At 41.2% G+C, this 25,957-nt stretch overlaps 1 protein-coding gene across 2 annotated transcripts in view; it reads left to right on the top strand.

The window, feature by feature from the left end:
* The window catches only part of ZNF277 (zinc finger protein 277), a 78,059-nt gene that overhangs the window by 37,405 nt on the left and 14,697 nt on the right, over positions 1 to 25,957 (top strand). For both annotated transcript variants that reach the window (XM_034769259.1, XM_034769251.1), the window contains exons 2-7: positions 157 to 355; positions 7,303 to 7,391; positions 8,723 to 8,805; positions 21,956 to 22,047; positions 23,119 to 23,229; positions 25,443 to 25,575. In XM_034769259.1, the coding sequence (XP_034625150.1) occupies positions 157 to 355; positions 7,303 to 7,391; positions 8,723 to 8,805; positions 21,956 to 22,047; positions 23,119 to 23,229; positions 25,443 to 25,575 (707 nt within the window). The remainder of the gene's footprint in view (positions 1 to 156; positions 356 to 7,302; positions 7,392 to 8,722; positions 8,806 to 21,955; positions 22,048 to 23,118; positions 23,230 to 25,442; positions 25,576 to 25,957) is intronic.

Genomic DNA, 25,957 nt, shown 5'->3' with positions numbered 1-25,957 from the left:
CTTTTCCCTTGGTCCTGATTCTACCTACACTGCTTACGAGTCATCCATACGAAATAGGTTTTCGAAAGAATGCTGGTTTATTTATGATTATTTTGGAGATTGAAGACGAAATTGCAGTCCAACAAAGATTTTTTTTTTTTCTTTTGTTCCCTTCAGATAGTGAGTATATTTTGGAGCCGCTGTCTTTGCCAGAAAGTCCAGGTGGTGTAGCTGCTGTGGAAGAGTCTCCATCTGTGCCTTGTATTTTCTGTGAAGAATGTTCTCCACGAGCAGAACAAGACCAACTTCTGAAGCACATGATTATTGAACACAAGCTTGTCATAGCAGATGTCAAGCTGGTTGCAGATTTCAAAAGGTAAATTTTTCTCAGTTAAAATAGATCATGCAAATGTGTAAGTAAGATATGTACCATGGATCACCTGGTATGTAACTTTTTTTGATACTTTTTTTTGGGACATTTGCAAACTGTTACCTAACAGTGTTGGTTTGATATTATTTATAGTGTGTTACTTAGAACATAAGAATAGGTCATTGTGATTGGTAGTTAGGACATAGGAATTGCCAACTGGCAAGAAACTAGTTGTCCAGCTAATCAATAGCAACGTCAGTTTCTTCAGATGAAGTTATTTTCTTTTATTGACAAGCTCTGTTCATTTCATAAAGCACACTGTGTCAAAGGGCTGATATCTCCAGGGTGTCCCCTTGTGGTCTCAGGAAGGGCCCTGCAAGGAGTCCGATGCCTCAATATCCCTCTTCCACACACTCACAGTTCCCCTCTTCCCGCGGTCCTTTCACCTGCCCACGTTCATTTTCCTATATGGTATGGCAGCCCTCTTGGCACACCTTCAGTAGTGGGCTACGACAGAACAGGTGGGTCTGCCTTGCTTTCCCCTTTCTTCTGGAATTCCCAGTAACTCCACACCAGTTTTCAGAATAGAAATAGCCCTTTGAGAGAGAGAAAAATTTATTACAGGAAGTCCCACAACCATAGTTCAGTTTCCCCAGCCCAGTCCAACCTCTACATGCACTTTTTCAATCTGAACAGTCCATCCACACACCAAATCCAGCTCCAGCGTCCCATTACGCCTACAGCTCTCAGGTACAGCTCTGATGTTTTGCACCACACCTCACCCCAGCCCCTCTGACTGCGGTGTTTCTCTGCTATGTTTCCTTCCCAGTTATGGTTTCAGCTCTTGCCCAGAGACATCAGCAGACTCACCCCTCCATCATTCCCCAGCCTTCTGCCCTCTCTGGCCCTTCAGATTCAGCTCCCTGACTCAGAGAACCAGCAGGCATCTCCCTCTGCTGCTGTCAGCCTCCAGCCCTTTCTGGCCATGGCTCACTGGCCGGGAGAAGTTTGTAGGTGAATCCCCCCTACCCTGACTGCCCTCTGCTTTCACCCACCTGATCTGGCTCCACTGCTCAACAGGGGAACTCTCACCACTCCATCTTTCAGGCATCCCCTCTGAAGACAGAAAATATCATATCGCCTCTATATAAATCCATGGTACGCTCACATCTTGAATACTACGTGCACATGTGGTCGCCCCATCTCAAAAATATATATTGGAATTGGAAAAGGTTCAGAAAAGGGCAACAAAAATGATTAGGGGTATGGGGTGTCTGCCATATGAGGAGAGATTAATAAGACTAGGACTTTTCAACTTGGAAAAAAGATGACTAAGGGCGGATATGATAGAGGTCTAGAACACAAGAACTAGGAGTCACCAAATGAAATTAATAGGCACCAGGTTTAAAACAAACAAAAGTAAGTATTTTTTCACACAACGCACAGTCAACCTGTGGAACTCCAGAGGATGTTGTGAAGACCAAGACTGTAACAAGGTTCAAAAAGAACTAGATAAGTTCATGGAGGATAGGTCCATCAATAGCTATTAGCCAGGATGGACAGAGATGGTGTCCCTAGCCTCTGTTTGCCAGAAGCTGGGAATGGGTGACGGGATGGATCAGTTGATGATTACCTGTGTTGTTCATTCCCTCTGGGGCATCTGGCATTGTCCATTGTCGGTAGACTGGATACTGGGCTAGATGGCCCTTTGGTCTGACCCAGTATGGCCATTCTTATAAAGCTCTCAGCCCAGCTCTGCTCTTCTTCTGCGCTCCCTCTCCGGACTCTGGGTACTGAACTTTCTCTTTCTGGACTCTATGTTCTCTCTCGCCTTTGGGCTGTCTCTCATGTATAGCTTCTGAGGGACCCCCCGTTGTCCTCATTACACCAAACTGGACTGGAGGAAGAGAGCTGGACCTGATTTTATTTAAAGGACCAGCTACCTTGTTAGACACACATTCTGGTCTATCTACTTTTTTCTATTTTTGACTACCTTCCTCTCATTCCGAGGCCTTATTCCCATCTCTGCATGGCTACTTTCTAGCTAGTTCTTTCTGTCTTGCCTTGTTCTCTAGCATCGGGCGTGAGTAATTTAGAATTTAGTGATGGAAGGATTGCCTAAGGAGTCATATCAATTTACCCTAATTAGGCCTATATTGTTCCATATAATTTCTACTTTATCCTTGGCTGTGCCATGCAGTATTGTCATATCCGTGTAACTGAGACCCCTTCCACAGTTACTTCATTGGTCATCCCAGCTCTTTCCTCAGCAGCTAGCTCAGGCCCAGCTGGCTCACACATCTAGATGTGGATTTGTGTATAATCTCTTGCTTGGAACTCTACCCTACCACATGGCAGTGTGTGGTATTAAGCCACCAGGCTGGCTCCTATCTACTCTTGTTTGTTGTTTGCTTTGTTGGAATGATACATTTTAGTAGGTAAATTATCCAGTTGAAACAAAGTAGGTCTTGGCACTTACACAATACCCACTTTTCTAGATTCTTGTGATCAGGCTCACTTACAAAGCAGTGATTTATGGCTAAATACCATGGTTTAATGTGAAAAATTAAGATGAAATATGGGAAATGAAAAGTAGGCCACATAAAACCCTAAGAATCATTCATTTGTTCAGAAGTGTAAGCTTAACATTGCTAAATCAAATAATGGCACTTGTTTCTGTTTTAATGCTGAGAGCAACAATGCAATCTGCTTTGGAGATAATGCTAGTTTCTTCATATAAACAAAAAAAGAAGTGTTCACTAAAGGAATGCTAATTAAATGGTACTGTTGGGATTGTTCTGGCTAAACAGAAATGTAATTTAAAATCACCTTTTCTAGAAAATTGCTCTTTAGATTCTCTTCCCTGCTAATGCAAGTGGAAAGGAACCAAACCTGATTGAAAGTGGCAGCAAATGGTGAAGCTACAACTTTGCAGCATGCTTTGTCTTGCTTGCTGTACCATCTCCAGTTCCGCATAAGCCCTGTTACTCCTACCCTGTGAGGTTAGACTTTTTAGCTATCGAAAGGGCTTGCTGGAGTAGGAGGGAGCTGGAGGGACCTCTTGTCCACAGCATTTTAGCCTGCAAATCTCTGGAGATTTCCTCCTAGAAGATGACTATTCAGGGAAACAAGGAAACTTGACTATACATAAAATAAACCAATTGAAAAAAACAGAAAAACATTTTTCTCCTGTCAGTTGTAAGAATTTTAATTGATCTTTACAATAATAGTATCTGAAATGTTTTAACTTACCAATGTGTATTTTTAAAAAAATTCTTAGCATCTACTTAACAGAATATAATTTCCACTGACAATTTGGGCTTTAATCTTGCACACATTTACACATTATGCTTGTGAGTCATCCCATTTAGTCACCTCATGAGTAAAGTTAACTACATATATAAGTGTTTTCAGGATCACGTTTAATTTTAGAATTCCAAATAACTAGCAGGTAGACTGTTCTAGTTTTCATTCCCCCCGCCCAAATCTGTAAGCTTTTTGGAAGAAGGACTGTCTTTTATCTGTTTGTAGTCCTACTGTAATACCAGTAATAAATAACAAAATCTTGGTTTAAACTAGCTAAAACATTAATTGCAATTGTTGCAGGCTTTTCTGGAGAAATCCTTCCCAGTTGAGGGTGGTTAGAGTTGGGAGGTTTTTTTTGTTGTTTTTGTTTTTTGGCAGGTGGCAGGGGAAGGATGTTTCTGCACTTCTACTTCTGTTAGCCTAGCTACAGGCCTCAATTTGTTTCTCTGCAAAAAAAATCTTCTTTGAGTGGAGTCTCTTTTTGTCCCAAATTTCTTTTAGAGACATTCATTATCTCTTTGTTAAAGTTGAGATGTGGTTATGATATTTTGGAAGTTCTTTCAGTTTCAGAGCAGAGAGACCTGGAGCTTCTTTGTTCGTGGCAGACTGGGGTATACATCAACCCTGTACTAGCCTGCCACACACTAAATGTCCATGTGAAAACTGCTGCAGTGCACTAACATTTCCATAGTGCACTTTGACCTACTGCTTTGAAATGGGAGTAAATTAAAGCTCACTGCGGAACTCGTAGCATGGCAGCACCGTCTGTGTGGACACTTAGTTCAGGGCAGATTGTTATACCAAGAAAATAAAAACCAGCAGGATCTTGTTAAAGGGTATAAGGCAATATATGCTGCATTTGTTGTGAATACAGAAAGAATCATAGTAAGCAGTCAGTTATAGCTGTAACATTCCATTCAATTTCACATTCATTTATACACACACACTTCTGCAAGGTTGTTATCATAGTTATCAGCCTTAGAGTTGCTCGTACCAAGCCACTGGCCAGGTGGCCTGGACACAAGGAGGGAGCAGGACCTTGTCAGATGCGCATCTGATGCTCCTGAAAGTTGGTTTGCAGAATCCAACCCAAAGTCCCCAGTCTTCAGGGTCTGTTTTTATAGGGATTTATCCTCATACAAGTTTACAGGGTTTCCTTCATCATGCTGTTTTCATGTTTGACGTGATAATCAATCACTGTTCTCACATTTGAGGTGATAGTCAATCACGCAGATGGCACAGCAATGACGAAATTACAGTATGTTATCATCTTGTTCCTTGGCTCTTCAGCCCCCCTGTCCAGGGGGCAAGTATGCCCTCTGGGTTATCGGTCTATCTCGTCTACTGTATACTTCAGCCAAACGGTCTTATTTTAAGGCTGGCACTTCAATCTTTAATCTTTCATTCCTCATTCAATCATACATACAATCACACTCACACTCCAACGTATATCCTGTCACATCTGCATTTTATCAGCTACCCATCCTTTAACATAACCATTCTAAAATCAGTGGGATATGGCAGACTTCAATAAGTCTATTTATCCCACTTGTTACATATAAAAGGAAGCAAACAAAATAAGCATGCAAGAGTGGGGGGGTTCACAAATCTTATTCTGGAGTTCAGGAAAACAGAGTTGTACCAGCCATAAAGGACAGCTGTTATCTTGTTACTTTCAGAACAAATTCTTTGTCTCTGGATGTTTTTCTACAATTAGCACAGACCTTGCAAACTGGCAGGCAGGGCCAGCTCCAGGGTTTTGGCCGCCCCAAGCAGCCAAACAAAACAAAACAAAAGCCGCGATAGCAATCTGTGGCAGCAATTCGTCGGGAGGTCCTTCGCTCCGAGCAGGAGTGAGGGACCGTCCGCCGAATTGCCACCAAACAGCTGGACGTGCCGCCTCTCTCCGAAGTGGCCGCCCCAAGCACCTGCTTGGTAAGCTGGTGCCTGGAGTTGGCCTTGCTGGCAGGCCTCTTTTAATTGGCACAAACTCAGCAGGTTGAGAGAGCAGGCTGAGAGACATATTTCTTTCTAATGGTCAGGCCACATCCGGGGTCTGTTCTGGAACCATTCTTTCTTACATTTTCTACAACATAAATGTATGAATTATTACTTTTAATCCAGCAAGATTAACACCCAAGCTTGCTGGAAACTAAGTGTTGTGTAGACAAGCCCTTGGATTGCTATATTTCCTTATGAATGCAGCCATAATTAACTGATTATAAGGCCAGAAGAAATCACTGTGATCCTCTAGTGCAGTGGTCCCCAAACTTTTCAGCATCGTGTCCCCCCTTACCCCGTCTGTGACCTGCTCTCCCCCTGGGGACGGGGACAGGGATAAGGGGGCCGAGGCTGGGGCTGCAGCTAGAGGCAGGTCTGAGGCCGGGAGCAGGGCCAGGGCCAGGAATGGAGCCACAGCAAGGGGCCGAGGGTGGGGCCAGGGCTGGGTGCAGAGCTGCTGCTGGGCTGTGGTCAGGAGCCAAGGCTGTGGGTGGGGATGGGCATGGGGCTGGGAGCCTGGATTGCAGCTGGGGGTGGGACGGGAGCGGAGCGGGGCTGGATGGCACTTCCTCCCCACCCCCCGTGGGGGCTGGCCTGGGCTCCGCTGCACCCCCCGAATCTTCCCGCCCCACAGTTTGGGGACCTCTGCTCTAGTGTCTGATCGCTTGCATAATACCAGCTATAGAATTTCCCTGATTCAGTTTCTGTTTGAACTGGAGCATATTCTTTAGAAAAACATCCAATCTTGATTTTAAAATTGCCAGTGATGGAGAATCTACCATACCCTTGGTAAGTTGTTCCAGTGGTTAATTAGCCGCACTGTTAAAAACTTGAATTTGTCCAGCTTCAATTTCCAGCCATTGGATATTGTTATACCTTGTGTGCCCATTACCAAATATTTGGTCTAAAAGCATTAAGTTTGTCAAGTTGATGCTTCCATCGTGTCTTGTATTTTTGCATGTGTCTCAAATAACTCTGAGTCTTAACCTGTTCCAGAAAGAGTAAACACTGGAGTGCTGTTAATGCAATCTTGTAAGATGAACTTCTATCCTGATTTCTTGTTATGTAGCATCACTCTCCTTAGAACTTCAGAGTAGGAGAGGTTCACTGATTTAAAAACAAACATGAGAATATCTTCCTATTTTAAGACCTGCTCCAAAATAAATGGAAAATGGAAATGATAAAGGGATACCACATATAGGGATATCCCATCTATATCTAGTATTTTTGGAAATGTATCAGTACTTCTTTTTAGTAAAAATGTAACCAAGTGATGGGTGTTTCTAGAGATGTGACCAACTCCCATTACTTATGTAAAGCATGATCCAAAGCTCATTGAAGCCAGTAGAAGTCTTTTTCACTGACTTCAGTGAACTTTGGATCAGGCCTGTTTTTGCTGAAATCTGCTTCAGTGAAGCTGAATAACTTTCATGAACTGGAGAACAATATCACTTTATTAAAATATAGTCTCGCAATACATGGCAGCTCTACAGAACCAGCATTGGATAAGTAATTTTACATTTTAAAAAACCCTGAAATAAGAATTAAAAGGATGGGAGTAGGATACAGTGGACCAGTAGTTTAGGAAATACAGTATTTTATAGTAAAGATTCCTCCTTCACACACGCACACTTTTTTTTTTAAAGATACATTTTATATTGGAAGAAGAGATTCACGGAACAGCCCATCACAGATTTCTGTAGTGTGATAAGAACCAATTCAGAAGCTCCAATAGGTAAGTGTGCCCTTATCTACACTGCTCATTTCCTTACCTGATACACTGTGGCCTGTACTACAACTCAGTCCTTTAAAATGGTGAGCAATCGGGCACCAGTCCAGCAAAGTACTTTAGTATGTGCTTAACTTTAACCACATGTGTAAGCTCCTACTTATTCAGCTCAGCACTTCTGTGCATACTTAGGTCCACTAACTTCAGTGGGATTTAAACATGTGCTTAAATGCTCGGCTGACTAGGAATGAGCCTATGTACATGCTTGAGAGTTTTGCTGGATCTGGGCCAGGGTGCTCAGCAACTTCCGGGATCAAGCCCTGGAAGCAGCATTGCTCTGCAAAGGGAGCTCAGATACCAGCTGTGTGAATGGAAGGCACAGTTCTCACAGAGCTGCCCCAGTGTGCAGGGAAGCACACCCCCTGAACTATTTCAGCTCCGCACACCCTGCCTCTATGGCCAGCTCTTGTTCACAATTGGGTCATGGCCTCACTTCTTCTCCCACTCTGTGGGAAGTATTGCCACAGGAGGAACTATTCAGTGCACTAAGAGTGCCAAGACAGCAGTTGTGCCTGGCCTCTGCAAAAGATCATCTAAAGCTCCGGGATGAACACTGTGGTCGACAGCTCTGCTTCTCTGGCACCATGGAACATTCTGTCTGGGCAGGAGACACATCATTCTCAGGGGCCAGTCCAAGGCTGTTAGTTTCAGGGGGAGCTCATTCAACTAAGGACCATCACAAACCTCACCACCTTTATCTCCCAGTTCAGGTCAAACTTCTTCAGCCTTGTTTTCTCTAATATAAACTCATAGCAATTTGTATATAAAAATAAAACACTATTCTCACCCCCACCCCCACCCAACGCGCACACACACAATTCTCCTTCTGGTGAGAGAAAGCGAGAGAGCTAACCACACATTGAAGATGTTAGTTGCATCATTAAATACACAACTAGAACATATTCAGCTACAACAGTGACAAGGGCAATTTAAGAACCTATATACAACAGAGGGGGCACAAGAAAGTGCAAGAGCTATGCATATGCAAGGGCTATGCACATTCTGGCCTTATATAAATCGACTGGTGGTGTAAATGGCTGCAAGTCCATTTATATTAATGAGATTTTACCTAGCTATGCCTGGCTTTGATCCACAAAATAAAATAAAACTGTAGTTTTCTTAAAATGAAAATTACATTAATTTTTAAAATATTTAACTGAAACAGTCTAATTATATCTGAGGCGGGGGGGGAGGAAGGTTGAGCATGTTACAGTGCAGAATATATGCAAAACAGCTGCAAATGTCTCCTTTGCATTCATTTCCTAATCTCTTAACAGAGGAACAGGACAATTATTTTCTTTTATGTGATGTTTTACCAGAAGACAGATTACTAAGAGAACAGCTCCAGCAAAAGAGACTGGTAAGTAATTATTTTGAGGACTAAGTACCTTAAGAAACTGAAACAACATAATATAAAATCAAATACGTACATTTGTATGGAATTAGAGGAAGGCATTTTATGCTAAACTGCAGAGATAAATCTTGATTTTAGCTTGTTTCCCTGATAGCCAGTTTAAAAAAACAACAAAACACATTTTCTTGGAGTAGTTTTACCTGCAGGCTGTATGTCAGTGTTCCACTCCAGTGGGAAATATGCCCAGAGCAAAAAAAGAGCTGAATGTGCTGAATAACTTTTCCTCGCAAGAATGTGCCATGCATTAGCACAAATTTTCCTGTGTGGAGTAGTAGTAGTAATAATAATAATAATAATAATCAATAATATACCAATCCTGTGGTTTAAAAAATGGGAATACCAGAATGTCATTTTGAGGGCTTACAAAGGCCAAATCCTCTTGCTATCCCCCCGCCCCACCCAGTAGCTTTGGCTTGGCAGATGAGAGGGAAGCTGTATCTTTTCTTAGCCACTTTGCAGAGCTACATTAGCCCACTGATTAAAGAAGTGCTCTGTAGCCCAGTGCACCCCACTGTCACTTGAGAGCGCACCAGAGGATTGGGCCGCAGTGAATCCTCTGGGACAATGGAATATGTGTATCCCTGGCACAGTACTCCAAATCCTCCTTTCCCTCCCCCACACACATTAGCTTCACTGCCAGGGGTTCTCCGTGCCTTCAGAGGAGGAAGCAGGAATTGCCCTAAAATGTGAAATCATCATTGCTGTGTACATCTTGTGGAAATGCTGTGATAGCACCAGTGGGTGGGTAGATGGGGAGGGAGAAGCGGACAGTAAATCCATTGGTCCCTACCCTGCTCCTCTTCTGATCTGTCCCCAGAACCTGGGTACACTGAATTGTAAATTCTTTGGGGCAGGGTCCATGTCTTCCAGCGTGTGTTCACAGTGCTTACATACAGTAAGGTCCACTCCCAATCAGGGCCTTTGTGTGATACCACAATAAAAATAGCCCAGGGAGTCTGCAGAACAGAGCTGGGCTGTGCGTGGGGTTTGGGTTTTATTTGTGTCAGACCCACACCAGCTCATCTGCAATTACGGACTTCCTCGACTGCAGCCAGGAGTGCAGGATTTGGCCCAAAGCAAACATTGCATTTATCAAAGGTTAACCGTGAAGTTAAAAAAATTTTTTTTAATGTTTTTGCCTTTTACTGCTGTTTTATGAAACTTAAAGAATCCATATTTTTTCTGCCCTTTTTTGAATGTTAGAAATGTCAATCCTGACTTTCCTCTTTTTATTGGAAAAATGAGGCTGAAACCTGAGCTGCAGCCACAGTTGCGGCTAAGAAAGTCACAGCTCAGGTTTCAGCAATAGAGGCTTCCAGTTTTTCACTTCCCTTTGCTGCAATCTGAGTGTTGATTTGCAAGTCAAACAGTTATTTTGCTTTGCGAAGCCCTCTGCCTCTGAACAAATCCAACAATTAAGGGTCAGCTGGCAAATAGGTTTGTGTGGAGTTCTACAAAAGAAAAGATACTAATATGGCTTCCGTTGATGTCCCTTGCTTCTGAATTCAAACCTTCTGTCTCCAGGGGTTTGGCCACAGTAGGATAAAAGTTGTTTTTGTTTTTAAGATATATTAGCTAATACATTTTATTTAACATATTTTAAAACTCTAGTGTAGATAGGGCAAGTTGTATTGTGACACATCAGTTGGGCAATGAATCCTATGGGGGGTTAAATATCACTTTTTATTTTAGTATGATCTAAAAACCCCAAGTGGTTACTACTAGCAATACTTATTGTTCTTTACTCAGTATCTCAAGGATTGCCTCCAGCATTTCCTTGCTTTAGCCTGATATCTCCTGATCCTTGCAATCACTAGGTCGTTGACAACACTGTCATGTCTTCCAAGACTCCACTTCCATTTTATAGCTATGCCACCTCTTTGGTGGTCACACCAAATCCTGCACTCCAGCCTTGCCCATGCTCATTCCTCACGTGGCACCCTCAAATGCCTCCGGCCACCCTGATACCTCTGCGAGCAGCTGGCATCTTAGAATCATAGAACTGGAAGGGACCTCGAGAGATCATCTAGTCCAGGCCCCTGCACTCAAGGCAGAACTAAGTATTATCTAAACCATCCCTGACAGGTGTTTGTCCAACCTGCTCTTAAAAATCCCCAGTGATGGAGATTCCACAACCTCCCTAGGCAATTTATTCCAGTGCTTAACCACCCTCACAGTTAGGAAGTTTTTCCTAATGTCCAACCTAAACCTCCCTTGCTGCAATTTAAGCCCATTGCTTCTTGTCCTATTCTCAGAGGTTAAGAAGAACAATGTTTCTCCCTCCTCCTTGTAACAACCTTCTATGTATTTGAAAACTGTTATCATGTCCCCTCTCAGTCTTCTCTTCTCCAGACTAAACAAACCCAATCCCAATCTTCCAATCCCAATCTTCCCTCATAGGTCATGTTTTCTAGACCTTTTATTATTTTTGTCGCTCTTCTCTGGACTTTCTCCAATTTGTCCACATGTTTCCTGAAATGCGGTGCCCAGAGCTGGACACAATACTCCAGTTGAGGCCTAATCAGCACAGAGTAGAGTGGAAGAATTACTTCTCATGGCTTGCTTACAATACTCCTGCTAATACATCCCAGAATGATGTTTGCTTTTTTTGCAACAGCGTTACCCTGTTGATTCATATTTAGCATGTGATCCACTATGACCCCCAGATCCCTTTCCGCAGTACTCCTTCCTAAGCAGTCATTTCCCATTTTGTATGTGTGCACCTGATTGTTCCTTCCTAAGTGGAGCACTTTGCATTTGTCCTTATTGAATTTCATCCTATTTACTTCAGATAATTTTTAATTTTAATCCTATCCTCCAAAGCACTTGTAACCCCACCCGGTTTGGTATCGTCCGCAAACTTTGTAAGTGTACTCTCTATGCCATTATCTAAATCACTGATGAAGATATTGAACAGAACTGGACCCAGAACCGACCCCTGTAGGACCCTACTCATTATGCCCTTCCAGCATGACTGTGAACCACTGATAACTACACTCTGGGAATGATTTTCCAACCAGTTATGCACACACCTTATAGTAGCTCCATCTAGGTTGTATTTCCCTAGTTTGTTTTTGAGAAGGTCATGCGAGACAGTATCAAAAGCCTTACTAAAATCAAGATATACCACATCTACCACTTCCACCCTATCCACAAGGCTTGTTACCCTGTCAAAGAAAGCTGGTTTGACACGATTTGTTCTTGACAAATCTATGCTGTTACTTATCACCTCATTATCTTGTAGGTGTTCGCAAATTGATTTCTTAATTATTTGCTCCATTATCTTTCCGGGAACAGAAATTAAGATGACTGGTCTGTAATTTCCCAGGTTGTCCTTATTTCCCTTTTTATAGATAGGCACTATATTTGCCCTATTCCAGTCTTCTGGAATGTCTCCCATCTTCCATGACTTTTCAGAGATAATTGCTAATGGCTCAGATATCTCTTCAGTCAGCTCCTTGACTAGACTCAATCTAGGATGCATTTCATCAGGCTCTGGTGATTTGAAGACAACTAACTTGTCTAAGTAATTTTTGACTTGTTCTTTCCCTATTTTAGACTCTGATCCTAACTCATTTTCACTGGCATTCACTATGTTAGATCGCCACCAATCTTCTTGGTGAAAACCGAAACAAAAGTCATTAAGCACCTCTGCCATTTCCACATTTTCTGTTATTGTCTTTCCCCTCTCACTGAGTAACGGGCCTACTCTGTCCTTGTCTTGATCCCTTGTGGCTCTTCTACTTGAAATGCATAATTGCAGTTTCCTTTTAAATTGGTGGCAAGTTGGGAATCATGTGGAAAAACTGGTAAGCTTGAGTGTTCAGAAGTCCCTCTGCCCTTCTCCCAGTAGTCTGCCAAATACTGTCTCCCTCCTTATGGAGTTTGGCTACTCTGGACATCAAACAAGCTATGAGGCTGACCTCTAATATGCTGGCAGATAGCCAGCTCCTCTCTGCCTCTCTTGACCCTCTTTAGCTATGTTTATGTGTCAGCAACGATTTCTCTCAGCCAATCAAATTCCTCTGCTGTTTGCTTAGCATTCTCAAGCAGGTTTTTTTCATGCCTGCTATCATTAGTTAAGCAACTCCTGTTCTGGCTCACTTTGTGAAGTATGTTTGAAAACTTGCAGTTGACAACTTCTGTGTATGGCTGTTTTTAAACTATTAGTAGAGAGTCCCAAATCTGAGAGTGGAGCTTCTCTTTCTTACACTCCTCATAAATGCTCAGGCCAATGCTCGCTTTCTATGACAGGGACTCTACAAATCTGAAGCTGATCTGATTTTGTTTGCCTGTAACATTGGTACAGATGGGTCTTAACTGATGATTTGAAGAAAAGGGGTGCTGTTTTGTGTACAGTTATTAGCAGGTTGTTTCAAGCTCATGGGACAGCATGGAGAATGGTGTGCTGTGGGGAAAAAGACATAGTGATTAGTAAGGAGGAGGGGGTTGGGCTGGATGCAGAGATTAGCATAGTTGTATGAGACAATGAAAGCTGAGATGTAGGCCAGAGACTGCAAATTTGCATAGTGTTGTGAGGCTTTTTATATTTATAATTTTGAGCATTTTATATTACTTCCCATTGTAAGTAAGGGTGACAGAATATAAGCTCTTCAGAGCAATCACTTTTATGCATTTTTATTGTGCCTAGCATAATGGGGCTCTGATGCTGACTTGGGTGTTTAAGTGCTATCAGGCTATCTATAACAACCACATAGTAGCTTTCTCCTCTGTGAGAAACATGGTATATTTAAACAAATGGACTTAAAAATAATTTCCCAGTAGGGTATGGCACTTTTTACAATAAGAACTTGTGCCATGACAACTAACTATATACTGTACACTTACCGATAGCTGTCCCGGTGTTGCAGGCTTCCAGAGTTCAATTGCCACTCGCTTGTCCAGTGTCAATGCACCTGGCATTCTAATGTGCCTGCACAGGAGGGCTGGGGCAGGCTCAGCACACAAATCCAGGAACGTGGCCTTTCGCATCCAAAAGTTCTGCAGCCGCTGCTTGTAATCCCAAATCCGCTTTATAGTGTGATCCCACTAATCAGCACTCCATTTTCAGGCCCAGCAGCTGCGATTCACTATGTGGAGCTGCTCCTTAATGCCAGGAGCAACCTGGCATTTTTATTCATTGTCCATTAGCATCCAGTCATTGTTGTCGAACATCTCCTCACATACCCGATTATAGTAGTGCTCGTTGAAGTTTTACAAATACAGAAGAATTGTGCGTCCTATATTAGCAATGAGTAAAATAATGCTGAGGTCTGAAAGGTCCATGCTGCTGTCAGAGACATAGTAGAGACTGAAAAGTGGCTCCTGGAACTATGGGAATTTAAAAATGGCACGAAAATTACAAAATGGAACAAACACTATGGGATAGAGAATGTGGTATTCTGGGAACTTGACTCCCACTTTCCTGAAATCCCTGGGTGAATTGCTGGTAACCCACAAAGCTCTGCAAAAATGTCCCACAAGGCTTTGTGCTGGATGGCGGCATGGGGCTCACAGGCATATCTACCCATGGTGCGCTGCATTTTCCCTCAACACAGCCACTCATGGTGAACACTCACGGCACCCACCAAGCAGCCAAGAGTGCATACACCCAAGCAATATACAGAAGTTGGCAGCTTTCGCTGACAACTTACGTCAACCAAACTTTCAAAGTGGACATGGCCTCAGTCTAGAGAGAAACTGATTGAGGGGCCATATCTAGTTACATGTGGTGGGCTAGAACCTGCAAGCTTCAGAGCAATCTGGCCCCAATCCAAGAAAACTTTCATGCATATGCTTAACAATGGAACTGTTCATGCCTAAGTGTTTTGCTGGATCCGGGCCTATAACAGTAATAACACCTCTACCCTCTACGGGCTTTACAAAGGAGGGTAAGTATCGTTATTTTATGAACTGGGAAACAGAAGAACAGAGTGGTCTTAATGGGGAAGAACCAAGAACAGCCTCCATTCCTTTGCTGTAATCACAACTGTAGGAATTGGATAGTCTAGTGGATAGGATGCTGGACTGAGACTCAAAAAACAGCTGAATTCTTACTCTATTCACAAACTCCCTGTGTGACCTAGTCCCACTGAGTGTACCCTGTGCCTCAATTCCCCATCTGTAACAATGGGGATAAAATCCTTCCCTATCTCACAGAGAGGCTGTGAAGATAAAATCCATTAATGATTGTAGTTTGCTCAGACTCTATAATGATAAGGTCATTTACATTTTTAGACAGACCTTCTGTCCCCTATACCTAATGCTTGTCAAGATCTGTTTTTCAGAATTTCTGAAGCTCTTTCTTTAGAATTTTGAGGCTTTCAGTGCTATCCTCAAGAACGAAGGAGGATAGTATAAGACAACACATGTTTTTTATTAGTCTGAGCCTTCTGTCTTTTCTAATTCAACAATTCCTAGAGCTTTTGTTAAGGTCAGGTCTATTGCATTTGAGCTACATGGAAAAGTCATTCATTCATAGACCTGCTGTAAGCTGCTAGCCGTACAAAAGCTATTTTAAGTGCTTCTGGGAGAAGCTGATAATTCCTACCAAAACAATGCTGCCAAGAAGAGAAACACTTGCAATTTCTCAGACTCCCTTGGGAGACTGCAATTTTTATGCCAGAGACTCTGAACTTCTCACAACCTCAAATGGAGCATCATGAAAGAGTGACATTTTTCTAACCTCCAAGTTTCACATTTCTTCTCAGTGATCAAATTTCTTTTGTATTCCCAGTTTAATATACTGGGGCAGTTGAAGACTTTTGCCCTGGTCTATGCAGTTACATGCTATTATCCTGATCCTTTCTGTTTAAATGGAAAGTGGACATTAGCTCATAATCTGGTTGAATTTTTCCATATTGGCAGATCAGCATTATAGAGAGCACTATGTAGTAGGAGCTTTAGGAAGGTTTTTCATAAAGACCAAGAAAAGAGGGAAGTGGAACTGAAAATGTTTATTGGCAACTTTTGAATACATTAGCTTCTTTGTTAAAGGTGATTTTTAGATGTTCCATATCACTTGCATCTTTCTTTTACCTATAGCCTCCTTGTTTGTAGATGATAAGGAAAACATATCCAGGAATTTTCCTATGCATAGACTGAGAAGGTGAGGGCATAAAAGGCTTCTATCAAATTAAGTCACATTTCTACGGTCACCGTTGTCTTATTTGTATGATGCTAATTCTCAAACGCCACACTTGGGATCAGTGCCTCATTGTGCTAGTCTCAGTATAAACACATAGTTCAAAGAGTTTGCTATCTAAAAACGTTTACTTTTGTCTGAAACCTTTTACATTTCTTACAAGCTACATGTAGGATTGCAGTCACAAAGAGGATTAGAAAAAATTATTTGTCCAATTTAACATTGCATTTGATAGCACTTTGCGTGTATATCTGTTTTTTATAATTATTTACTCAGTTTCCCATGTTGTTTGTGTGGGTCTTTCCCTCAGCACCAGAGGAGAGAGGCAGTTTAAAAATCATAAAAAATGGCTGGGGGACTTGGGGATGTTACTTTTAACTCATACTTTGAAATTGACTAGATTGCAGATTGACATTGTCCCTTTAATACAACATATTGATGAAGAGGAAGGGGGACTCCATTAAAATCCATATGTTTGCCATTTGGCATGCGGGCTTGGCATTTATATTGTAAATCAATTGCCTGAAAATAATATTTCTGGTTTTGGCATCTTGGACTACCCATTTCTGTCTGTGCTTGAAATCTTTATTTATTCTTATTTGTTGTAGTTTTGTAACTTCCACTTATTTTGTAATCTGTTCTCTCCTGTTTTCCTCCAGTAACTTCGATTGCCCAAACATTCTTCATCACTGTGATATGATAGTGTACTGAAATTGTCTTGGAACATTCTTCTAAATGTCTAAAATATTTTGTTTACTTCTGTTTGTAGTACACATATTTAATTGCAGAAATATATATTTAAAGAGTTAGATTTATCTCAAAATTTAATGCAGTTGGTGAAATGAATTACTGCACCAATGCTTTTCCTCATAACCTGAGTTCAAACCTTGGCTTTTGTCACAAGTTTAAAAACAAAATAAAAAAGTCGTTCTTCATGCAGATCACAGAACTGCTACACAGTTTGGTACAATCACTATTCTCTATTCAGCAGAATCCCAGGACTGTAAAAACAGGGTGCATTGGCAGAGTTGTAGGGAAATCTTGCACAACTCCTTGTTCTCACTACACATGACTCAAGCCAATGCTATTAATCCCTCACCTTTGCAAGCACTAAGCGCATTTATCAGCTTTAAAAGTAACTTTCTAACAATGAATAATAAAAGAAAATGATAAAGTGAATACTTTGTTTGGATGATTTGAATGAGATTTTTAAAAACTCCATGGAGTGAAATATCAGAACAGTGATGCTGTATTAATGGCTATATCTCACATCTTCAAATAATGCCTTTGAGCTGCCAAACATACCTATATAGGGGAAAACAAGAGATTTGTGCTGCAGAATAGTAAGTATGTTATCTTTTGAAGGAGATAGAAAAAGGAGTTTTATGTGAGGTGGGAATCGTAAGTTATCCAGCTAACCATCAAATATTGCATAACAGTGTCTTCCTGGTAGTACAGTACAGTTAGGAAACTATCTAGGAAATTAATTCTGTTTTGTTTTTTTAAACTAAAATCATTTATTTAAAACATTTAAAATGAACATGGCATCTTTCACTCTAACAAAGTCCAAATGATATGTTTTAAAAGTTCTATAGTGCTAGTAGCCAGACATCATGGGGCACGACATTGGGTGGAGGACCATGTTGGCCATGGACATCAGTGTGAATCCTATGAAATGTGCTATGGGACATTTTATGTCCATGCAAAGCAGACAGACCTTTTCATTTCATATAGTCTCCTCTGAAGGACCCCCACCATTTATATTGTACTGTACTCCATTTATTTTCCTGAGGAGTCAGCACTGATGAGATGTAAACTGGTGGTTTTAGGGAGTCTGGTGGAAGGCATTTCACATCTGATGCTTAGACCTCCAGGTCATCTCTGTCCTTCTCCATCCCCTTCCTGTTTGAAGTAGTCATTATTAAGCATGGTTTTAATTTTGAAAGATATTATAACCCAATGGTGTGATGTGGTGAATGCTTTTCATTTTGCAACTTTTAGATGTGACAGAATCTTAAGCCGAGGTTGCTGATACGTACTATCTGCAACCTCTGAGAGGCTTGGTTGGCTGGAAGTAAGAAGACACTATTGTCCCAGTTTCTAAGCAGTCAAAAAGAGTTTGGAATTCTTGAGTGGGTTTCTTCTTATTGGCAGTAAAATGTTTAAGCTCCGTATGTGTTTTGGATCCTGACAGTCATTCGTGCTCGCGCTCTCTCTCTATGCCTCATTCCAACAGTTGAAATTGGCTGTAAGACACTTCTGACCAGTCCCCGAGGAGATGGAGACAGGGTGTTTTCAGTGAGGCTCTGGATTTCGAATGTGTTTCACCTGTTGGGCCAATAACACTGGTCTACAATTTTTGAGAAGTCGTCTGCTTCAGAGATAAAATGTGCTATTTATTATGTATTTTGATGTGCTGAATTCAAATATGACCATTAAAACAACTGATTGGCTACTGTTTCTAAGATATTTAAGTTTTTACATTTTATGTCTGTATATATTGTGTAGATAGTAGAGTTTTAATCATAAATTGGAAACCTAGGTCTTTTCATGTGTTTATGGTTGCTTTACATGATAATATTTCACCTCTCCTGTTTATGTAACACTTTTTAAAAATCAGCAAAAGGGTTATATAAATAAAATTTATTATGAAACAAAAGGCAAAAAACTATTATGTATATAGTTTAGTCCTATTCAGTGTCTACTCAGCACTTCTTGGCTTGTCTTTTGTATTCATTAAATGGAGCATCTCTTGTCACTGTCCAGCAATAGTCTGCAAGCATTGATGGGCTCCATTTGCCCTGATAGCATTTCTCCATTGTTGCAATGTCCTGGTGAAATCCCTCGCCGTGCTCGTCGCTCACTGCTCCGCAGTTGGGTGGAAAAAAACCTAGATGAGAGTGCAAAAAATGTATCTTTAGTGACATGTTGCAATCAAGGCTTTTGTATGCCTTGAGGAGGTTTTCCACCAACAACCTGTAGTTGTCTGCCTTGTTATTTCCGAGAAAATTTATTGCCACTAACTGGAAGGCTTTCCACACTGTCTTTTCCTTGCCATGCAGTGCAAGGTCAAATACATCATCTCGAAGAAGTTCACGAATCTGAGGACCAACAAAGACACCTTCCTTTATCTTAGCTTCACTTAACCTTGGAAATTTTCCACGGAGGTACTTGAAAGCTGCTTGTGTTTTGTCAATGGCCTTGACAAAGTTCTTCATCAGACCCAGCTTGATGTGTAAGGGTGGTAACAAAATCTTCCTTGATTGAACAAGTGGTGGATGCTGAACACTTTTCCTCCCAGGCTCCGATAACTGTCGGAGTGGCCAGTCTTTCTTGACGTAGTGGGAATCTCTTGCACGACTATCCCATTCGCAGAGAAAACAGCAGTACTTTGTGTATCTAGTCTGCAGATCAAGCAAGAGAGCAACAACCTTCAGATTGCCACAAAACTGCCATTGATGTTGGTCATAGTTTATGCACCTCAAAAGTTGCTTCATGTTGTCATAGGTTTCCTTCATATGGACTGCATGACCAATTGGAATTGATGGCAAAACATTGCCATTATGCAGTAAAACAGCTTTAAGACTTGTCTTCGATGAATCAATGAACAGTCTCCACTCATCTGGATCGTGAACGATGTTGAGGGCTGCCATCACACCATCGATGATGTTGCAGGCTACAAGATCACCTTCCATGAAGAAGAATGGGACAAGATCCTTTTGACGGTCACGGAACATGGAAACCCTAACATCACCTGCCAGGAGAGTCCACTGCTGTAGTCTGGAGCCCAACAGCTCTGCCTTACTCTTGGGTAGTTCCAAATCCCTGACAAGGTCATTCAGTTCACCTTGTGTTATGAGGTGTGGTTCAGAGGAGGAGGATGGGAGAAAATGTGGGTCCTGTGACATTGATGGTTCAGGACCAGAAGTTTCATCCTCTTCCTCGTCTGACTCAAGTGAGAATGATTCTGGTGCATCAGGAACCGGCAGTCCTTCTCCGTGGGGTACTGGGCGTATAGCTGATGGAATGTTTGGATAATGCAGTCCACTTTTTCTTCTTTGACACACCTTTCCCAACTGGAGGCACCATGCAGAAGTAACAATTGCTGGTATGCTCTGTTGGCTCTCTCCAAATCATTGGCACTGCAAAAGGCATAGATTTCCTTTTCCTGTTCAACCACTGGCAAAGATTTGTTGCACAAGTGTTGCAGCATATGTGTGGGGCCCGCCTCTTGTCCTGATCTCCAATTTTGCAGCCAAAAGAAAGGTGATAGGCTTTCTTAACCATAGTGGTTATACTGTGCTTTTGTGATGCAAAAGTCACTTCACCACAAACATAGCAGAAGTTATCTGCACTGTTCACACAAGTACGAGGTATCTCTGCTCACTTTGGCTAAACAGAAATGTGTCCCTTTGCAAAATCAAACACTGACAAATAAGAGAGCACGACACTGTATGATTTCTAGAGCTGATATAGGGCAATTTGTTCAGCAGAGTGATGTAAGCTTCGTTATGAGTGCATCATCCATGACTTCTAGGAATAACATGATGCAATTCATATCATGTATGATGCAATACCAGCTTCAGATTGCATCATTCATTGTTTTGCCTAAAAAGCAAGAACTGTCCAAATCCAGTCATAGATTTATTCATAGATCCAGTCAAAGATGTATTTTAGTCATTTCTGGTTTAAATTGAGATCCCTTCCCTTTATAACTCACTTATCCTCCGCCATTCCCAAGTCAAGGGTCGTATATACTGACCCAATAGCATATCTTGAAAACTAGAGCCAATCAACAATTTTAAGCATCATTTTTGTTCTCAGTGACCCAGAATTAGTAAAGTTTGACTACATTTATTTCAGAAGCATTTTGGCTGTAGAGCAGTGTAATGTTTGAGTTTGTTGGCTTCCAGGATATGTGGCAAGACCTTAATATTTTCCCCTGGTTTATGTCTGAGAAAGTGGTTTGAATACACTGAGTTACTTTGCATTGTCAAGTCACAGTCCCTGCAGTCTCCAGAGAGTAGAGCTGGCTTTCCACAGAGAGGAAGCATTCTAAAGAATGCAGCAGCTCCACTCTGCACAGAGAATGAGAACCTTGCCAATATATCATTTGGGCTGAGAAAAAGGATAAGAAATTTTAGCCCAAAGGTTACATTTTCCAGAAGATGACAAACTTTATGGTCCTGAGATGCATAGAATGAAAGTGCCTCCTCAAGGCTAACTACTGTATTGCTATTGAAACAACATAACAATTCTCTTCAGGCTCAGTATGATTTGTTATAAGGTTTTTGTTGTTGTTTTTCTGCTAGCAAAGTTCTGTGAGCGCAGTGTTCTGAAATTTCCAGCCTGTCACTCTAAATCAGATGAGGCTAATGGCAAGGATGGTCAAGCTTCACTTTTCCAATGTGTTCCTTTATCCCCATAACTACTAGTAGGAACTCAGACTACTTTTATGATATCTGTTTGTATTAAAAATGTCCTCACTTTGTCTGTGCTTATGTTAGGACACTGAGGATCAAATTTAAATTAAGCATAAACATATACAACGCCATTGCACCTATTTACACCAGGTTTAAATTTGGGCCTTAAGGTAAATCCAGTTAATATGTTCCATCCTTGATAGATCATTTAACCAGCTGAGGACAAAAATCTCATTGTCAATGGTATTTCTTTCCATCTAATCTGTACTGGATTATTTGAGTTTCAGAGCTTCTCTGGATTGTACACTACCATTATGTATGCTGTTGAAATCTTTCTGACTTTCAAGATTCAGCTGCATATTCTCATTATTGTGCATTAGTGATTAAGATATGACATGATACAGTAGACCAAAAAATAACATTTCTTGATGGAATGATTTTAGCTAGACTTTGTTTGTTTGTTTATTTATTTAGTTAGTTAGTTAGTTATTTAAGGTTGAGTATTCAAATACTTTTTCTATTTACGCAGAGAGAAATTCTGGAGCAACAACAGCGTGAAAGAAATGATACAAGCTTTCATAGCATATGTATGTTTTGCGATAAAGAATTCACAGGAAACAGGTTTGTATTTGGAGCATATTTACTATTGTTTTCCTATTAATTAACTGTTCATTGACCTTGTCTTTTGTTCGCTGTTTTTAAAATATCCTGAAGCCAGCTCAGTGGCATAACAGTAGGGCACTGGAACTAGGGAAGGATTCTGATGTGATTCTTGGAATCAGACTTCTGCATCCTATACTGTAAAGAGATGGAAGTGTTGTTTAGTCTAGGGATTGGGAGTCTGTGAAACCATCTTACACCAGATCTGACAAGCTGTAGATCAGTATTTGAAGGGATTTTCATCTAATAATCCTCAGATGGAAGTTGAAAGTCATTTTGTCTAGCTGTATGGGAACATATAAAAGAAGGAAATATGAATCATCATATGAATAAATGTATGTAGAATGTGGAACTGCTAATGAAAGGTGGAAGGACTTTAACAAGTCCTCTGCATGAAATTTAAAAATCAAATGGAAATCCTCCCTAAATATTTTGAAAAGATGGTGATTAAAAATAAATACAGCTGACCTTTCAAGGAAGTTTTCTAATTGGGAGCATCTTGATTAACTTCTTCCATTCCAAAGATGTAGTGCCTGATTCTGATTTATACCAAGGCCCCATTACATCACAATGAATTTTTGGGTGCATTACAGAAGACACTTGAGAAGCGTATAGTATTTTTGAAAATATAGCCTTAATTTTTTTGTTAGATAACCAGCAGAGAGCAAGCTGAGAAATGACCTCTTATTATGTTTCTCAAAACACCTGTACGCATTAGTAGATGAACTGTAATAATAATGTGGGTCAAAAATAAAATTGTGTTGTAATTTTCAGTTAGTGGCTCAGATTTCATGCATGTGGACTAAGTAATTGAAGTGTTACTGAAACATGCAGTAGGGCTGAAATTAAAATTTTCTACTTCAGTAAGTCAAACTAATTCCATCCCTACCAGCAACAGAAACGTTGTTATTGCTGCTTATTTGATGCTGGCTTGTCTATATTTTAATGCAATTAGCATATGGTAAAGCACTAACTCAATAATTCTCACATGCTTACACAAATATATCCAATGTTCTTTAATATCTTTTATAGGTCTGTTCTTTTCAATCACATGGCAAGAGATCATGCTTTTAATGTTGGGCTGCCTGATAACATTGTAAATTGTAATGAATTTTTGGCTGCATTACAGAAGAAACTTGACAAGTATGTAATCTTTTAGAAAAAATAGCCTTAAGTCATTTTACTGTTAGTCTTGGAAGCAATTTGGGCTAAAATGTAATTGTGCATTCAGGAGGATTTAAAAAAATAGGATATTGCTCTCTCACGTATACTGTTTTCTTTTCAAATTTCGTTCTGGCTACTTCATAATTTCTTGTATTATATACATTGATTTAAATGATGGATTAAAGGTGTGATCTTTCAACTCTTATGCACATAGAGCTCACATTGACTTCAGTGAGATCTATGGACAGTAAGGGCTACAGTATCAGAGCCTACTTGCATTCATAGATCCCAAGACCAGAGGAGACCATTGTGATCATCTAGTCCAGTGGTTCTCAAACTGTGGGTTGGGACCCCAAAATGGGTCATGACCCAATTTTAATGGGGTCGTCAGGGCCAGCATTAGACTTGCTGGGACCTGGGGCTGAAGCCCGAGCTCCACCCCTACCCAGGGTGGTGGGGCTCAGGCTCCGGCCCCTTCTCCCCCCCCATCTGAAGCAGCAGGTCTTGGGCTGTGCCCCCACTCCCATGTAGTAACTTTATTGTCAGAAGGGGGTCGTAGTGCAGTGAAGTTGGAGAACCCCATATCTAGTCTGACCTTAAGTATAACATGGGCCATAGAACTTCCCCAAAATAATTCCAAGAGCAGAGCTTTTAGAAAAATATCCAATCTTGATTTAAAAGTTGACAGTGATACAGGTGAATTGCAAGGGCTCCTCTTTTTTTCTCCCGAGAGGGATCCAAGGGCAATAGGCACAGATGCTGTCTCCTGGAGGTGGCCTCCTTTTTCCCTGCTAACCAGAACTATCCAGAAGGTCAGGGAGAGGGCACGGGTAGTATGGATGGCTCTGTACTGGCTGAGGGGGCCAAGTTCTTTATCTCCTCAACATGGCTCACTCCAACCCCATTGTCCTGCCCTCCCACCCGGCAGTGGAGTACATGAGCCCAGCTGCCACACAGGCCAGGCAGCTCATCCCCCACCCCCCTTCCCTCTTCCCAGAAGAATCTGAGGCAGGAGAGCGCTAAAGAGACCTCAAAAAGGGGACTTGGGGGAAGTCATCAAGAGGCAGGACCTTTTCTCTCAGGGACCAATTTGTCACCCAGAGACAGAGCATCTAAAACAAACTGCCTGGTTTTGAATGATAATATCACATGAGAGGAAGGACTCTCAGAAGGTTTAACCTCCACTTTGCGGGCATCTAGAAAATCTTCCACAAATTCTTCCCATTCCAGAACTTGGTGGAAGTTCAAGCTGTGGTGCAGGAACCATAGCTTCTCTCCTTTGCCATCTTGGAATTCTTGGGTATAAAATTCTGCTCTGCAGTAGGAATTGATAGTTTACAGCAACAATGCTTAGAAACAGTGACTGACCAGTCTGGTTCTGCCTATGTAGCTGCATGCAGGCTGAGAGCCCATTGGTTAACAAATCTGTCAGTCCTGTAACTTGCAGAGGGGAAATTTTTGGTAAATAATAAATAAATAAATAACATCCTTTTATTTTTTGTTTGTATTTTAATAGTTTCTTAGCTTGTCATCTGGGTGTGTTTGGTTGACTATGCCATGGTCTGACTGTCCTGCACCACTTTTAAGATGCTTCCAGATAAATTTTTGAATATCTCTTTCATTTAGCTTGCTCTCACATTCTTAGGATTAATCTTACTGTATCTCTCTTCAGTTTAATTAAATATTATTAAATTGTACTGTTTTAACGCAAAATCTTTCCATTGTTTGGTTATCATTCAGACTCTCATTACGTACTTTTGCAATATTCTATGTCAGCGGTTCTCAGACTGTAGGTCGTGACCCCAAAGTGGGTCGTGACCCATTTTAATGGGGTTGCCAGGGCTGGCGTTAGACTTGTTGGGACCTGGGGCCGAAGCTGAAGCCTGAGTCCCACCACCCAAGGCTGAAGCCTGAGCCTCAGCCCCACCGCCCAGGACCGAAGCCCGAACGCTGCAGCCTTGGGTGGCGGGGCTCAGGTTATAGGCGCCCAACCTGGGGCTGAAGCCCTTGGGCTTTGGCTTCCCCTCCCCCCCACCTGGGGCAATGGGGCTCAAGTAGGCTCAGACTTTGGTCCCCCCTTGTGGGGTCGTGTAGGAATTTTTGTTGTCTGAAGGGTGTTGCGGTACAATGAAGTTTGAGAACCCCTGGTCTATGTTAAATTGTCTTTTAATTTGTTTACCTTTATATCTTAGTTTGCAGTGTTTATACTGTGAGAAAACCTTCAGAGACAAAAACACACTTAAAGATCACATGAGAAAAAAGCAGCATCGCAGAATCAATGCCAAAAATACAGAATATGACAGATTTTATATCATTAACTACTTGGTAAGAGGTTTTATATATAATTAGTAAATTGACTGTGGAGCTGCAGAAAATATCTTGTTAAGACTGAATAATTCTGAACAAGCCATTAGCATAAAGGTCAAAATTCAAGTGAAGGACACTTAAGAAATATGCTTAATTATCAAATGATATTTTGGATAATTATTGAACTACGGAATAATAAATGTTTAAGAATTCTGAGACACTCAGGAATACTCAGTTTGAAGATACTTTATGATTAAAGTAATTAGCATTCAATCTCAGCTTTAATAAGCAGGAGGGAAAATTAAATACAGTAATGAAATAAAGGGAGAGCTAATTTGAGTGTTGTGGGATTGGAGTTTGTTTTCTAGTAAATTTAAGCTGAAAATATTCTTTAGACTAC

The sequence above is a fragment of the Trachemys scripta genome, chromosome 1 (assembly GCF_013100865.1).
Source record: "Trachemys scripta elegans isolate TJP31775 chromosome 1, CAS_Tse_1.0, whole genome shotgun sequence".
Classification (NCBI taxonomy): Eukaryota; Metazoa; Chordata; order Testudines; family Emydidae; genus Trachemys; species Trachemys scripta.
The sequence above is the reverse complement of the archived record's forward strand: the minus strand, read 5'-3'. Positions and strand labels throughout refer to the sequence as shown.